Raw genomic sequence first — 17,037 nt, forward strand, 5'->3', positions numbered from 1 at the left:
TCATTGTACATTGTATCATTGTATCACTATCAAACTGTATCTTCCAACAAAATATTTCAATATAACACAAAACTGCACTTTTAGAACCACTCTGACCTGCCATACTTGTTTGTTGCCACTAGATAGAAGCAGAGACCGGTAGCGGCAGCGAATTGAAAGGGCTGACACTTCCGGGGTTGTGACGACAGAGGCGGCAACGTAACGTGACGTAACGGGTTGCTACCCACGAGGACAGGTCGCTATGGCAACATGAATTGGCGTGGTGGGTCACGTGGACTTGAACAGCATGTTGTCATTAGAGGCCAGGTGACGTTTTATCACCGTAGCGCCACTTTCTGCACCTGGAAAGCTTTTGTCTTGTGGACGTTTTTTTGTGCTGGTTGTGCTTTTTCATTTTGATTTGACTTTAAATAACAATATACAGTAGCACAAACTACACTCGTAATAATAAACATGGCTGCACAGGTGTACCTATAAATAAGTAAATATTTGCATATTTTGTACATTTATCTTAAAGATATGAACAGTGTGTAACTTTTATTGTTTGTTCATTGTAGAATGTCAAAGAAAAGAAACCTACTGTATATTACAAATGAGCACAAGCAATGATGCCGTAATGTGTCGCAAGTAGACAGGGTGTCTCCATGCCCCTCCTCTCCCCCCCTCCCCGCCTGCGGGTCTGCCTCGGTCCGCACCTCTCACTCGGTTGAGACATTGTTGGAGTTCCTCATAGGAGCCGCAAAAAAAACAGCGCCGAGATGACGGACTCCAAACCGCCCGACTCACCTTCCGCCCCGGAACCGGCTGTTGCAGAGGAGCCCCCGGCGGGAAACAGTCAGTGCGAGGAGAAGGAGCCCATTGAAAAACAACAAGAAGATCAGCAGGCCAACAGCGACGGTCAGGGAGAACTGTTCAAGATGGACCAGGAGATGAGGATTACGGAGAGCATAGAGGACGGAGGTAAAGTTTGCGCTTTATCACGGTGCGTAAAACCATGAAAACCATGTATAGCATGGACACTGAACAACCTTTCTTGAGGAAGAAAGACGCCTTACTTGGAATATACTATATACATATATGTAGGTGGTATTTTCATTTAGTAATTTCATATCACTTTTTGCACCCCGCCCCCAAAAATATTGTTTAATTGACATTTTGTACTTTAGTGCGTGTACAATCAGACATAGACGTACCGTATAATCAATGTATGTAGTCTACTGTATTGTACACAGTCGGGCTAATCATTATGATGCTTCCACCACAGTGGCACACAAACTTACCAGACCTTCCAGTTCTGTCTAATGGTGGTTCACAGTGCCCTGTACTCTTGCCTGCAGGTCTTCTGGAGAGCAGCATGCGCCTGAAACCACACGAAGCACAAAGTTACCGCAAAAAGGCGCTGTGGGTGTCATGGGCATCCATCGGTGCGACGATCATCCTGGCCATCGCTGCCTTCAGTGAGTAGTAGAATTTGGAAGTGATCTTTTACTGACAGCAATGATGAACCTTGATCTTGGTGTCGCTTATGTTCGATCCAAGTGTGGTCCATGCACAAGCAAAATGCCAAATGTCCACCGCGACTCTCAAGGCAAAAAGAGGCATTAAATTCCTCAAACCAAAGTGAGAAAATTGTGTTTGTTTGTGCATTTTGTACTTAGATGTTAGTGATTTCCATTCTTGGTCACGGGGAATGGTCTGAGAATGATACTGAACGGAGGTAGAACGTGTTGGAGTGAGTTGGGCTGATGTTGTTTCAAACATGTTGTCCACTTCCTGTCCCGATAAGGCAGTAGGAGCAGTGGGCCAGTCTGTCTCAGAGCAGGCCTCCATGTCATGTGAATTCTAAATTGCTGTGGCTATGTGTGGCATGACATATCTTGACAAGGACACTGTCCCTGATTGCTGTCTTGTAGGAGACTTCTTGTCTTCTTCATGTCTTACATCCATACATTTATTGATTTTTGATGTCGCTTGTTTTGAGCAGGACAGCAAATTTACAGTTGTCCAAGCTGTACACTGTCTGCTGCCTACTTTGTAGTAGGTTTGTTTAATTCGGAATTATCACTCTCTGGAAGTTCAACATGGCACCTCATGGCAAAGAATTGCTGCTGCATCAATGTGTTTTTTTTCGGTGTTGGCTCATGAAAGGATATATCCTTTCATGAGCCAACACCGTACAGTATATATACTGTAATAACATATTTGCAGAGATGTGAGGGTGAGCTCACTTTTGTGAGATGCTACACCTACTGTATGGACTTTGGGGAAATCCGTCGCACAACAACACACAGAAACGCTCCAACAAAGATTCAAACTCGGCCTGATATCAGCATAAAAATGTAATATCGTTATCAGGAGGTATGTCATGTATCAGCTGATGTTGGGATCAGAAATTGAAAATTGGACAATATCGGCTTTTGGCAAAAAATCCAATATCGGACTCCCCTAATTCAAATCCATTAGGCTGATATGCTAACCATCAGTCCACAGTCCACTGAATCAAAAATGGAGTTGTAATGTAATGGAATATATAACCAGTTGGAATGGTAGCCTGTCACCATCTGCTGCCATTAACTGACAGCTCCACACTTCGTCAAACATTAGCATTGCTCCACTAGTGTGTGTGAAACGTGCCATGTGCAGCCATGCAGTGTTTGCTTTACCACACCGGTGCATAGAATTTCACCTCCCGCACATCCAGCACATCCTTTGCAGGAATTGGAGGGGAAGCGACAGGGGGGGGGGTGGAGGTAAAAAAAAAATCAATGTCTTGACAGCAGAAGTGGTTTAGCGATATGGAAAAAGGAGCCAATAAAGGGCAGAGGATGGTGTTTTATCCTGTCTTCTCCTGCTGCGCTTGTCAGCCTTTACAAGCAGGACGGGATGGGGGGGGTATGTTCCAGGAGCCAATTAGACACCGGCGGGCTCAGCCGCAGACTCATTTATGCCATTTCTCCCCTTGGCTCCTAATGAAGGTACGAGGAATTGAGGAGGAGCAGACAGACATATCTGAATCAGACGTCCAGCTAATGACGTTTCAGGCCGCTGTGCTGTCCTTCACATGCAGTGAACACAATACAAGCAAACCTCATGGGCTTCCTGCTTTCTCCTTGTTTGTATTTGAGGTGTGTGTGTGTGTGTGTGTTACACCTTGCAACACAGCGCCGCCCACTCAGTGTTTGCTTTCATTTCAGCAGCTGTCAGGTTTGACTTAATGGAGGAATTGATGCATCCTGCAGTGGATGTGTTGTACTTGGTTGTACTTTATACACCACTTGCAGAATTGAATGTAATGACATGTAGTACAAATACAAAATAACACAGTGCTAAGGTATTCCTTTAGCAATATGCTTATGTAGACCACTGCTGCACATTACAGAATAGTTTTTTTTTTAATATATTGACATTTTCAAGCAGGTTGAAATGCATCAACTTTCTAAATTATGCTCACGCAGGCCTCCTTCCTCTCACATCGGAGGGTTGCACTTTGAGTAATGCATGATGAAACAGAAGAGGAAACAAGATGGAGGGGATGATAAAAGGAGGAGGAGCAAGAAACAGGGGTTCTTTTGCTATTTTTGCAGCATGAAAGGGAAAGAGAGCTCCCGCCTGCATGGCTGAGGAGGGGCTGCTGGTCCCCCCCAGTGGCCCTGACTAAAAATAAACCAGGCAGGAGAGAAACCCAGCCCACTACCATTTGCATCTCCCTCCTTCCTCCTGTCTCCCTTTTCCCTCTCCCTCCATTGCAGGTGTCTAGGATTGCACAAAGCATTTTGTTGTGTGGCTCACAGAAACAGCTGGGTAGAAAGTTGGAGGACAAGCACGATGCATTCTGGGACTTCTAGGAACTAATAGAAACATACATACAGCTGTAATAGGTGCAGATTCAGGAAGATCTAGAAAGTTTTCTGTGTGGGTTATTGTGTGTAGTTGCTCTATAGGAGTCCACAAAGGGTCGAAAAATGAGTATAATATATTGTCATGTGATTTATTCTTGAATATGTTTTCTTACAGCGTTATATGTAACAAACTAGTTTGTTTGAGAGGTAAATAACCTGCCATGGAACCAGCACATTGATAAAGAAGATGAGAAACACTATTGAATTTTATCGGTTGTACGTTCCATCCATTTGTCAGTTATAATTATTTCACATTCTTATCTGTGAGTTAAACAATAATTATTCTCAATAACATTTATTTTTTGTTCATATCCATAGGTATGAATGTGAGTGTGAATGGTTGTTTGTCTATATGTGCCCTGTGATTGGCTCGCGACCAGTCCAGGGTGTACCCCGCCTCTCGCCCGAAGACGGCTGGGATAGGCTCCAGCACCCCCTGCGACCCTCGTGAGGAAAAAGCGGTAGAAAATGAATTAATGAATGAATGAATGTTCTCAGCTTTCTTACAGCGTTATATGTAACAAACTAGTTTGTTTGAGTGTGAGTGGTAAATAACCTGCCATGGGGCCCGCACGTTGATAAAGAAGATGAGAAACACTATTGAATTTTATCGCAACAGGTTGAACGTTCCATCCATTTGTCAGTTATAATTATTTCACATTCTTATCTGTGAGTTAAACAATAATTATTCTCGATAAAATTTATATTTTGTTTATATCCATAGGTATGAATGTGAGTGTGAATGGTTGTTTGTCTATATGTGCCCTGTGATTGGCTGGCGACCAGTCCAGGATGTACCCCGCCTCTCGCCCGAAGACGGCTGGGATAGGCTCCAGCACCCCCGCGACCCTCGGGAGGATAAACGGTAGAAAATGAATGAATGAATGAATTTTTGCGTGTTTAGAATTGGATTTACATTATATCCAGTGGGAAAAAATGTCACTGTAACTGGTTTCATTCCCTTCTTCTGATGTTTTCCAGCCGTGTCCATCATGCGGCACAGTGCCTCTGCTTTTGGATTTGCGGTGAGCAAACTTCTTGCAAATATGCAAAGACGCAAACGCAGATGTTCACATTTAATTTGTGTGCCTCCAGTTTGATGCGGTGCTGGATGTCCTATCCTCTGTCATCGTGTTGTGGCGCTACAGCAACGCCGCCGCCGTCCACTCAGCTCATCGGGAATACATGTAAGTATGCGGTGTTGTTCTATCATCGTTCACCTCTTTCAGTTTTGGCTCATTGGAACGAATTATAGCCGAGCATCAATGTGAAGAATGACGATGTTGTGGAATTGCTTTATTGAATAAAGTATACTTCAGGTACACACGCAGGCGGGAAAGAGCATGAATCAATCAATTCCTGCTCGGACTGGGTCAAACGTTTGCACCATATTTTATCTTGATGGCTGTGAAATGTAGTGTCATACATTGAATAGAGTTGCTCAGCACCGGCACCATCATCTGCCATGTCTGTGGAGAGAACTGAATGACAAGTGGTTGCCATGGTAACAAGCTTGAGCTGTTTAAACAATAGGAACACTGCCGCACCTAAATGTTTTTGTTGTCATGTTAGCATCCTTCGCTAGGACATACCGGATTGTTGATCATAAATTCACGCTTCCAGTTAGCATATAATATACACGTGTCTTGTTGTGTTATTAATGTATTGTTCTTTGTGTATTGTCTTAATCACAAAACCTCCTGAGCTAGCAAGAAGCTAACAAAATGGCATCAGGAAGTCAGTTCAGTTCAATGGTGTTTTCACCTTCTTCATCAAAACGTTAGCGCTTTAAACTTTTGGTTCATTGGTTCCATTGAGAAATGATTGAAGTCAAGAAATAACCCATGGCAAAACAAGAAGGTGGTGTGTCCGTGTGGTGTCTAGTTGCCATATCCTGTCTTTGGGAACACTTATATAAACAATGATGTCTTTAATCAGGGTAAAAGTAACCTTAAATGTTAATTTATCCCTTTCATCCATTATGTATATTTAATTATATACATTTGGGATTGTTTACTGCATCTAAAACTGTGATTGTAAAACTATAAAAATGTTTCGTGCTAGCAGGTTTGGTTTAGAACGGATTAATTTGATTTATGTACATTATTTTTTCAGCTACTGTCTGTTTCATTCATAGTCGGACTTTTTGGAATGAATTATTGATGCTAACTAACGGTTTTATTTCCTGTTCTGTGGTTATCATCACACTTTTATTATTTGCCTTCACTGGTAACCTTGTGCTAAAACAAAAGCACAAAAAAAGGAGTTAATTCTTTTGGTTATGGGTATATAAGTGGTACGAGTCTTGCTGAATGACATCAGACCAAAACTTGGGAGTGTTGTTCTAAAAAGCAGAGCCTCCTGGCACGTGAGGCAATACAGGCAGATTCTCTATGGCCTTCAGGGGGCGCCAAAAATCGGGCAACAATTCACCTTCAATATAATTCTATGAAAAGCTGGCTAATAACTGCTACAATGGAAACAATCACATTGATTCAAATGTCAAGGAATCTCCATTGGTACTCCACTCCAGTCCAAATGTACCACTACAAAGTACTGCACCATTGTTTAGTTGAAGCAAGGCTATTCAAAATATCCAACTAAATAGCGTTGCTATGGATGTTCACGGCACAACATTACAAATTGGAGGTTGCACTGTATTGTTATGCTACGTAGGGCTTGTCGTACTATTATTAATATCCATCATTTCTCGCCACAGAGCCTGTGTTATCCTGGGTGTGATTTTCATCTTATCATCCATGTGCATTCTGGGTAAAGCCATCCATGACCTGGCCACCAAGCTGCTTCCTGAAGTGGTAAGAGCAGACATTTCAACACCAGCGGCTGATAAAAGCAGCACTTTAGATTTTAGCAGCATGTGGAAGGGGTCACAATTTAATCCCAAACTGGAGATGGACGACAGCTTTAGACGACAGCGCCCAGCATACGCTGCAGATTATGTTATCTGTTGAACTTGGCAAACACACACTGTTGGTTTTCTATTTTTAACTCATCTGCTCGGTGTTTTACGACTTGGGTTACATGGGGGTCGTGCGTTGGAGTCGTGGAGGTCATTTTTTCATCTGTTATGAACCCCAGAAATTAATTTCTGCCATTACCAAATTATTTTATTATTTTCTACTTTTACTTAGGTTCAGAGATTTGCACCTGCGACTTTATTTATTAGCTCTTGTGTGCTTTCCCCAAAACAAAATTAGGCGTATCATCTGCAAATAATAATAACTTTAAGTCTTTTGTCACTTTACACATGTCACTGATATACAAGTTGAACAATTCTGGTCCCGGTATTGACCCCTGGGGTACTCCACATGTAATATTTAAACTTGATGTATATTCTCTTAGCTTCACATATTGCTTCCGTACTATGTGAGTGTGTGTGTCAAGAAGACACACGTTCACACTTTTTTTTTTTGCATGTATATCCGGAGAAATATTTGTTTGGATTTTGTTGATCTTTTGGGAACATGAATTACGAAAACCGAAGTACCACTGTAATACTTTCTTGCTCCATTACAAGGATTACCACGTGTCGATCTGGATGTCCCTTTAAAAGTCACCCGTGTTTACTTGTATGACACAGGAAGCTAAACAGCTAGTCAACAAGAGTCGTGTATGCTCACCAAAACCCAACTACACAACTTCGAAGAACATAACAGGATCAAGACAGCGTAATCACACGACCAAATCATTTCTTTATCCCCGTTTCTGGTAATCATTTGTGGTGCATTTGAGTCCTTTATGATTCTATCAAGTGCTGGTGTCGTCGGCGGCAGGGGAAGAATGTCACAAAAACACAAGGTGTGAAGCCTCCAGAGCATTCACACTTCTTCAAATAGATTTTCCACCCGGTTGCCAGGTAATGGTCGTCTCTGTGGAGATGCAGTGGAGGAAGTCGAGGCAGTTATCACTTTACATTTGGGGGCCATTTTGCCACAAAATCTTACTTTTCACCTGAATGGGCTTGAAGTGTAGTGCAGTTTATCTCCACTTCCCATTTATTTGTGATATATACTTATTTAATACACGCTGTAGTATTGTAGTACAAGTAGTACTGTACAAGAAAATGGAAGGGTTGCATCAGGAAGGGCATCCAACCATACCCACTAAGCCAAACAAATCATGTCGTTGGAAAAGCCAAAAGACAACAACAACAGAAGGATCTTCAAGTGTCAAAAATAAATGTCAAGCATAATTCACATTCTACACAGGTTTTCTGGTCACAAAACCTAGCCTGGGGGGGGGGGTGTGTATTCCAAATGCCAACTCAAGCTCAAAGCTTTGAACTGGGATAAGCAAAAGGTCACTGTTGGGGCTCCATCTTCAGACTAAGAATCACTGACAATGAAGCATTGAACACGGTTGCTTTGTTTTGAAAGTTTGAAAAATGCCCCATTCATTTTCTATGGAAAAAATTCTGTGGAATTTTTGGAAACTTTTTGACAAAAACTGAAACGACAGCATAGATGTCCCGAATCAAAACAACTTTTGGTGGAGAAACTTTTATGTCCGAATGCCCTTGAGGGCATAAAAAAATGACACATTGATGGAACTACCTTATATCCTGGTAAGGTCAAATTCAATAATATTTCTAATGGCTGGCACTCGCAACTTTCCTTGGCCCCATGGTGAGTTAGTCTTCACTTGTTGACTTTGTTAAGTGCAAATTCTGCACTAAGTAAAATATTTTCATAGTTATAGCATAGAAATCCTGTTTACTGCCTTTTTAAGACTATTAGAGCCCTCAAGACATGAAATAACACCCCTAGAGTCACTCATTCATTCATTCATTTTCTACCGCTTTTTCCTCACGAGGGTCGCGGGGGGTGCTGGAGCCTATCCCAGCTGTCTTGGGGCGAGAGGCAGGGTACACCCTGGACTGGTTGGCAGCCAATCACAGGGCACATATAGACAAACAACCATTCACACTCACATTCATACCTACGGACAATTTGGAGTCGCCAATTAACCTAGCATGTTTTTGGAATGTGGGAGGAAACCGGAGTACCCGGAGAAAACCCACGCATGCACGGGGAGAACATGCAAACTCCATACAGAGATGGCCGAGGGTGGAATTGAACCCTGGTCTCCTAGCTGTGAGGTCTGCGTGCTAACCACTCGTCCGCCATGCCGCCCCACATTTACACTGCTATTACAAAAAAATAATAATAATAATTATTTGGGCAAATATCGGAAACATTACAGTGCATTTCTTACATCAATCAAAATATAACTTTCCATTATTTACATTTGTATACAACTATCTGATCACAAGCCCAAATAAAATAAAATAAAAAAAATACTCAATATAATAGACATAATCAGATAAAACAAGCATAAATATGACTCATGCTTGTGTGTGTTGCAATAAATAAATCTTCCAGACGTGTGGACAGGAAGTGACTTTGGTGGTTCAGAATTGAGTTTTTGTTGAGTTTTAATGCCTTATAACTGTAGTTGTATGACTTTCTGACAAAATCTCAGATTTTAATACTCCATCATATCAGGCATTGCCTGAGACAGCTATGAAAGGGGGGATTTATGTGACCTTTGGTCTTGGCAAGGGTAATATTACAACTTTTTATCTCGTAAATGTATGTATTTTTGTCTTGTACATTTATGACTTTATTCCCAGACTTTGGCTAATCATCTAATCTTACTTTCCCTGCAAGGATGACTTCCTCTTCAGCGTTTCCATCGTCAGCGGCGTGGTCTGTATCATCTTGTGCGTGATCAAGTTCATGCTGGGGAAGGTGCTCACGAGTCGGGCCCTCATCACGGACGGTACGCAACATGCTCAGGAAAAGTGGACACCGAGGGGATCGCAGCAATAAGCATGAGTTTTGTTTTTTTTTTCAAAGGGTTCAACTCCCTGGTGGGAGGCGTCATGGGTTTCTCCATCCTTGTCAGTGCGGAGGTGTTTAAGCACGAGCCAAAGGTGTGGTACCTGGATGGGACAATAGGTTTCCTCATTGGGCTCATCATCTTCGCCTATGGAGTCAAGTGAGTGGAAGAGTGGAAGGTCTTCATAAAGGGCCAGTATTGCAAAATCAAGTGGATTGTTTTTGTAAGGCCTATATAAAGACCCCCAAAAGGCCAGTGTTGTTAGTCCAGTGAACGGCATCATATCACATGAACATGTCCAGGCACTCGGTATAGTAGATGCTTTTGACGGTATTGCGTCAACCCGGTATTGACCGTTGTGACGTTGTGTTTGGCAGTTACCATTTTCTTTTCTTAATTTTTTTTATTTTGAAATGACTAAACAAATGATTCATATGCGTAAAATCCAGTTTCTATTGTCTGTCAGTGTACTACTGGCAAAGAATCAATGATCAACTTTTTATTTCCAGACTGCTGCTGGACATGATCCCACGAGTGAGACAAACCAGGAACTACGAGCGCTTTGAGTAACGCTCAGCAGTCCGACGGGCTCACAGTGAAGATGCGGATAAGGTGGGAGGGGCTGAAAGCTCTCCACAGCACCCCCCCAGCCCCCTTTCTTGAGACACTGTAAACACTGCGTGCACCCATGCCAGCATCCTTTGTGGAGGAAGTTGCCTGTTTTACAATTCAGTGTACATCAACTTCAGTGGTGATGATTTACATAAGGGGGGGTACGAAACCCCCTAAAATGTACTTTAACTATAACTTTAACGATGCTGAGACAGAGCAGCTTGGACTTGTAGGGCTCTGGAGTCCTGCACGCTTCACGTGTTTATTTTTCCCATGTTTTCGAGAGTCCTCGAATGTGGCAGGTCAACATGTTGGATGTTGTCCATGTACTGCAAAAGCTGAGGATGAGCGGTATTTGTTTGCATTTATGTGATTTGGCTTAAGGACTCAGACATATAGTACATGCAGAATTAATGGTGTGCTTTTTACATCATCCAACAGTGGGTTTTAGGATCATTAGGCATTTAGTTGACACACTGTGCAGTATGAAGGATTATTTTGTTAAATATGTAGTAGCAACTGTCTATCTGCAAGCACATAATGTATTCAATTGTTTCTGCATGATAATGATGATAATAAGTGATGTCTTCGGATTAGTTTTGTATGATTACAAAATACAAAAACGCCATAAATGTTTAACCAGTCAGAGCCTTTTGTCACAGAAAAAATGTTTATAAAAAAAAAAACAACATATTCCTCTTATTCATGGAGAATTGTGAACATAAGAACGCAATTACATTATCATCAGACAAAAAAATGATGCAGAAGTTTGACACAAAAAAAAAAGAGAATGGTTAATTCATAGCTTTCCTGGTTTCCTGGTAGACGCCACACCACGCTCGGTATCAGCTGCCTCCTCCAATGAAAGGACAATACCACTGCTTCCTTTAAATCTTATTAAAGCAGAAGTAAAAACGTGATAGATGTGAGATATCTTCTTGTAAGCCACTGTGGTAAATGCAAATAGACCGCCATGAACATGCATTTGTTTCTAGGCAAAGATAAAAGTTCAATAAGGCAAATCAAAGGCTGAATGAATAATATGCTATTTTTATACAACCGCTGGAACAACCATGATGTGTCCAGTAGTGCTACAGGAATAACGGATACCCTTCTACTTATTATCGGCCACTAGCATCCAAATTATCCAGTGGTTTCTTTATTTGGAAAAACAACACTGCTGCTAAATTAATATAAATCACTTTGGAATATAATTACCAGTATTATCCTTTCATTGAGCTGCCACACGAATACAGGGGTGTCCAAACTTTTTCCACCAAGAGCCACGTACTGAAAAATGAAATGAGATTACTATGAACTTTGCTTTAAAAAAAAATTCCACATAGTTCAGCTTTATTCTGAAATAATTGCCAATTTTCTTTCTGTGATGCGACTTTACTACCATATTATATTTCCAAAAATGAAAATGTTCCCTTTGTTTCTTTAATATTTCAACTCTATGCTACTCAAATGAACGTAATCCTGTGCAATTGCAACTTTTTTCTTGTTAGAATAGCACTTTTTCCTCTTCATATTTCGACTTTATTTTCATAAAATTACAGCTGTTTATAAAAAAAATAATTTCCACTTTCTTATTGTAAATTTCCTTTTTCTGCAACATAATTTTCCAAAAATGCCAACTTTATTTGCCATTTTGCCTCTCATATATGACTTTTCATTCATATTTCAACATTATGCTACTAAAATGCCATTTTTCCTTCTTTGAAAATGATGAAATTCTCATTAGATTCCAATGTTTTTCTCTAAGTATTTTAAAATGGCTGCAGATTTTTCCATTTTAGCTGTATTTTTTATTTTTATTTTTTACAAATGACCCCTGGGCTGTACTTTGGACCCCCCCCCCCTGCACTAACAGAAATCAATTGCTCAATTGGCTGATTTAATGCATAAGAACAAAAAAAGTGATTTGAGTTCAATACACCGGAGGAAGTCAGTTGATGTTAGAGATAAAGGTTGCCTCCCGCAAGGATGGGAACCTACCAAAGAAAAAAAAAGTCCTAAAAAGGCACATCATCATGCTCTCTGAAACACTTAAGCCACTGGCTTGTGAGAAATAAATAAAAAAATAAAGTCAACATAAAAACAGTCTGTGTCAGAGGCCATGGAGCTGGACATGTTCAAAGTTAGACCACTTGAGAGCTTGGCTATGAAACCCCTGCTGGCTGTCACAGTAAAATGAAGCACATTTCTTGTCTGCTTTTAAAAAACAAGCGACTAAATTGAGGCAGGAAATCCATGGTGGTCAAATCGGCAAAATATCGGTATGGCTATAAACCTACAGGACCTCTATTTTACTGCTCAAGCCATTAGAAGAATACAATGCCTCCCCCTGGTGGTCATCCTAAATATGTAATTTTTTTTCTTCAAATTAACTCTCCATAAATAAGACACCCCTTTTATAAATAAACATAAGGAACAAAAACACAGAGATTCAAATTTGTATACAAAATAAATTAAAGAAAAAAAACTTTAAACCAATAAACAATATACAGTGTTAATATTGTTAAATGTAATTAAATATAAATGTAGTGCACTTCCCCACACAATATTTTAGACTTGCTTTTTTCTGGAGAGCCTATCAATTTTAAATATAATCATTCAGAATCACTATTCATATTCATTTTCTTCTGAAAGAATGAGAACGAGGTGAAGGCTGCCCAGCGGTATGACTGCTGCTGACTACAGTCACCTCTGATCATGTGACATAATATCCATTTTTTTTAATGTTTAGTTATTTTTATGGATGCTGTGGGAGACAAAACAAAACCGACAAAAAAAATCATAAATAGCAAATCAAATATGTTTTTTTTTTCCACGAGACAGTCGCTCATAGTGAAGTGTCCAGAAAAAAGTCGCTAGGCATTATTTCAAAATAAGAGTCTCATCTCGTCTGGATACTAAGTTGGCAATATTGATCTCTCTGATATTGAAGTCTTCCTATTTGAGGTTTTATGATAGCAAGCTGCCTCAAATAAATGAATGTATGCGAAACGCTGAATATGAATAATAATCCTGCCATGGAGTGACTAAGCTACAGAGACGCAGGGGCCGTGTGGAAAAGTTGAACCATCTCTATAAACCTACTGGCCTCTACTGGATATTAGTCTGCTCTACATATTCATAGAAAATGTTTCAAATTCCTGTGCAACATGTGAATTAATTGGGAAAAAAAAAACAATCTCCACATCAAAATGTCCACAACTGGACATTTCTGTCTTGTAAGAGTAGCCCATGGGATGCCCATATCCGGAAATCCTAAAACTTCCAGAATAAAAATCTAAATCTCTATTCAAAGGTTCACTTTCATTACTTTTGTACAGAAGTTGGTTACAGTGTAAAACTAGCCATCTCTTTTGTACGGGATAAGCCACGCCCCTTCGTGTCGGGCATGTGGGTCTTCCAGTGTCAACCTACATAAAGGGATGAAGGGGGCAAGGGGGGAGGACGATGGGTGGGATTAGTTAGCTGGGGTCTCCTTGGTGCTTGGTTGCACTGCTCAGCCTGGAGACAAAAGGCAGCCGCTCACTGATATGTGCTGCACAAAAGTCAAAGTTGACTCCCTTTTGTTGATTCAAGTATCGTTACACGACTTCTGGAATGTTCCTGAAGAGGCGCTAACTAAACAATAAATATGACAACACACGGTCTTGTGTTTTTCCATCCAAACAGTCTCCCGTGGAGGAGTCGGAGTGATTTGGATCTGGCAAGGCAGTCCTTTAAACACACATCCACTCCATCTATTCGGATGTCGGAAGCGGATCTCCTCCCTGGCGTTGCCTCCTGTTAGGATGCGTGCCGACGCTGCTATAGGCAGGTTTTGCACAGCGCCACCTGGCCTTTCATGTAGTCACGGCACGGGCAGATGCGCTTAAGCGACTGGTGGGCGCCGGCACAGCTGAAGAGGAGCAGGTCGGACTGAAAGATACAGTGGTGGCGGCTCTCGCTGTAGGCTGGGACCACGGTGTCCGCGCTCGACTCCACTGTCTGGCAGTCCACGCCAAACCTGATGGATGAACAAATGGCTGAATAAATAATAAAGAATAAATACATGCGCATAAAATGCATATACTAACAGCAAAATATGGTGGTGGTAGTGTGATGGTCTGGGGCTGTTTTGCTGCTTAGCATATCCACATGTTCGTTCATTCATCATTCATTCATTTTCTACCCCTTATCCTCACGAGGGGGTGCTGGAGCCTATCCCAGCTGTCCTCGGGCGAGAGGCGGGGTAAACCCTGGACTGGTGGCCAGCCAATCACAGGGCCCGTATAGACAAACAACCATTCACACTCACATTCATACCACATCTTCATTCATTCATTCATTTTCTACAGCTTTTTCCTCATGAGGGTCGCGGGGGGTGCTGGAGCCTATCCCAGCTGTCTTCGGGCGTGAGGCGGGGTACACCCTGGACTGGTTGCCAGCCAATCACAGGGCACATATAGACAAACAACCATTCACACTCACATTCATACCACATGCTCATTCATTAATTCATTTTCTACCGCTTTTTCTTCACGAGGGTTGCGGGGGTGCTGGAGCCTATCCCAGCTGTCTTCGAGCGTGAGGCGGGTCAATCACAGGGCACATATAGACAAACAACCATTCACACTCACATTCATACCTATGGACAATATGGAGTGGCCAATTAACCTAGCATGTTTTTGGAATGTGGGAGGACAAAACCCACGCATGCACGGGGAGAACATGCAAACTCCACACAGAGATAGCCGAGGGTGGAATTGAACTCTTGTCTCCTAGCTGTGAGGTCTGCGTGCTAACCACTATACCGCCGTGCCACCCATACCACATGTTGTTTTACAAAATATGAAAGTAGCACTTGCTTCCTTTCATTTTTCACTATGTGGTCCTTGGTTAAAAAAGTGAACAACCAAATGTGTGTGCAGGTGTGCATCACCTGGCCAAGTCCTTGTCCTTGTTGAGGTGTTGAAAGAAGGAGGGCTCGCAGATGAGCTGCTGCTCCTGACACACCTGCTTACAGGAACGTCCTGGCTCGGCCATTTTCACCTGAAGCGCACTGAGTGGAGGCCACATCACTTGGCCGTGACAGAAATCCTGACGACACGACACATCCCATCATGCAACTGTAACAGTGCAAGGTCAAGTGCTCCGAAATCATCATTCTACATGCAATTAACTACAATTTCTCACATGTAGGAGATAATTCAGTACCTGGTTTTCAATGAAGGCGTTGACTCTCTGCAGCATACCTTCACAGGTGAACTCGTATGGCAAATAAGGCTCAATCTGCTCACAGAAAAAAAAAGACGCTTCAAATAAATGGCTTGTCCGATGGCGACAGTTATACAGTAGATCCCCGATTTTCAGTCAACGTTAGCCCCTTGTCCATTCAAGCTATCCTTCTAGATTGACGTTGATGGTCTATAATTTTGGATCATCATTTGCCATAAAAGTGACTGTTGTAATTATTAACCTTACCCCCATGTATAGGTAGCTCACCAATAATAAATAATCCCTTTTGTGTCTTACATGATGAATCACGAATGTGCGGGGATTGACTATACTGTATTATGTTAATAAAAGGCGGATAAAAGGCATCTTCCTTAGATCAATGCATGCTACTCCACAATGGTAAAACTTGATCTGGCTCGCATTTACACTGCAGGAATCGTAAACAGGATGGCGACAGCTGCGACAGACAGACTAACAGCATGACAGTGCAACCTGACTAACAAAGAAGAAGAAATCAACACAGTAAACAAGGGCAAATAACGGATATATAATCGGCAATATATTTTTAAGAAAAGGTACGTTTATGTTCTTCCAATTTCCCCACTTTGTCACAGTCGACTATTGACCAATCAATGGACTGCTCAAATCCTTTAGGTACCTGACCACTGCTGCTGTTACCTCTAAGGTTGGGTGCTTGTTGACAATGAAAAGAACATAGTGTAGTGTATTGAAATGGACTGGACTGTACCGCAAATGGGGCTTTGGAGCAGAGGAGCTCAACAAATGAGGCTTTTGTTATTGCTCTAAATCATACACAACTCCTTCTGTGTCCTTGTGTAGGGTGGAGGATGGGAAAGAGGAGAGGGAGGTGTGCGGAGACAAGCTGGAGCCTGGTAAGCTCCAAGATCCCGAAGCATATAAGGCTCTGTCCAACCAACAAAGCCAATGTTCTTACAAAGCACAATGCAGGACCAGATCCAAGGACTGATGGTGGGTCCAATATTTGAAAAACTGCATCAGCGAGGATTTGTTGTCTTTACCTTTTGGCTGAGGATGGAGCGAATGGCTCTTTCCACTTCGGCAGGATTGTCAATATCCACAGTCCACACGTGAGGTTGTCCAACGTAAACCTCAGCGTAGGGATGCTGCGATGTCAACTGCATGCAAGGAAGCAGAGAGCACAGATTGTAACGCAGATTGTCAGACATCAGCCAATCAAGAGGGTGTAGAAACGGAGGGAATCTGAAATGTGATTCAAGGAAGAACCCCATTGCTAATAATGTTTTAGTGACATGGGCTAGCATTACTGATTCTGAAGGCCCTTGGCAGATTACATTGACATGACGACAGTCTGCTAGCACAAAAATAATAGACTGTTCAGAATAAATGATTAGAAATGTCAGGGAATACTACAATTTAAGTTGCTTCT

The 17,037-nt window shown here is 41.8% G+C and overlaps 2 protein-coding genes across 3 annotated transcripts in view; one reads left to right on the forward strand and one right to left on the reverse strand.

The window, feature by feature from the left end:
* Nucleotides 1-743: 743 nt before the first annotated feature.
* LOC131103998 (transmembrane protein 163a) lies at nucleotides 744-11,934 on the forward strand. Its single transcript, XM_078796804.1, has 8 exons — nucleotides 744-960; nucleotides 1,338-1,457; nucleotides 4,881-4,924; nucleotides 4,995-5,086; nucleotides 6,619-6,715; nucleotides 9,590-9,701; nucleotides 9,779-9,920; nucleotides 10,271-11,934. The coding sequence occupies exons 1-8, from the start codon at nucleotides 759-761 to the stop codon at nucleotides 10,329-10,331; spliced, it is 870 nt and encodes a 289-aa protein (XP_078652930.1). The 5' UTR covers nucleotides 744-758; the 3' UTR covers nucleotides 10,332-11,934.
* Nucleotides 11,935-13,235: 1,301 nt separating this feature from the next.
* Nucleotides 13,236-17,037, reverse strand: part of mgat5 (alpha-1,6-mannosylglycoprotein 6-beta-N-acetylglucosaminyltransferase) — a 39,736-nt gene continuing 35,934 nt past the window's right edge. For both annotated transcript variants that reach the window (XM_058050643.2, XM_058050644.2), the window contains exons 14-17: nucleotides 16,649-16,765; nucleotides 15,588-15,662; nucleotides 15,313-15,470; nucleotides 13,236-14,397 (exon numbers count right to left, since the gene is read on the reverse strand). In XM_058050643.2, coding sequence (XP_057906626.2) covers nucleotides 14,199-14,397; nucleotides 15,313-15,470; nucleotides 15,588-15,662; nucleotides 16,649-16,765 — 549 coding nt within the window. In that variant the 3' untranslated portion in view covers nucleotides 13,236-14,198. The remainder of the gene's footprint in view (nucleotides 14,398-15,312; nucleotides 15,471-15,587; nucleotides 15,663-16,648; nucleotides 16,766-17,037) is intronic.

The sequence above is a fragment of the Doryrhamphus excisus genome, linkage group LG15, assembly GCF_037039965.1.
Source record: "Doryrhamphus excisus strain RoL-2023G ecotype Guam linkage group LG15, RoL_Dexc_Guam_v1.1, whole genome shotgun sequence".
In the NCBI taxonomy this organism is placed as follows: Eukaryota; Metazoa; Chordata; class Actinopteri; order Syngnathiformes; family Syngnathidae; genus Doryrhamphus; species Doryrhamphus excisus.

Excerpts from the sequence above, each read along its gene's own strand:
- LOC131103998 (XM_078796804.1), top strand. The coding sequence starts at position 759 with ATGACGGACTCCAAACCGCCCGACTCACCTTCCGCCCCGGAACCGGCT. Across the intron at positions 6,716-9,589 it reads CCAAGCTGCTTCCTGAAGTG|GATGACTTCCTCTTCAGCGT; the intron begins GTAAGAGCAGAC and ends TTTCCCTGCAAG. Across the intron at positions 9,702-9,778 it reads TCGGGCCCTCATCACGGACG|GGTTCAACTCCCTGGTGGGA; the intron begins GTACGCAACATG and ends TTTTTTTCAAAG.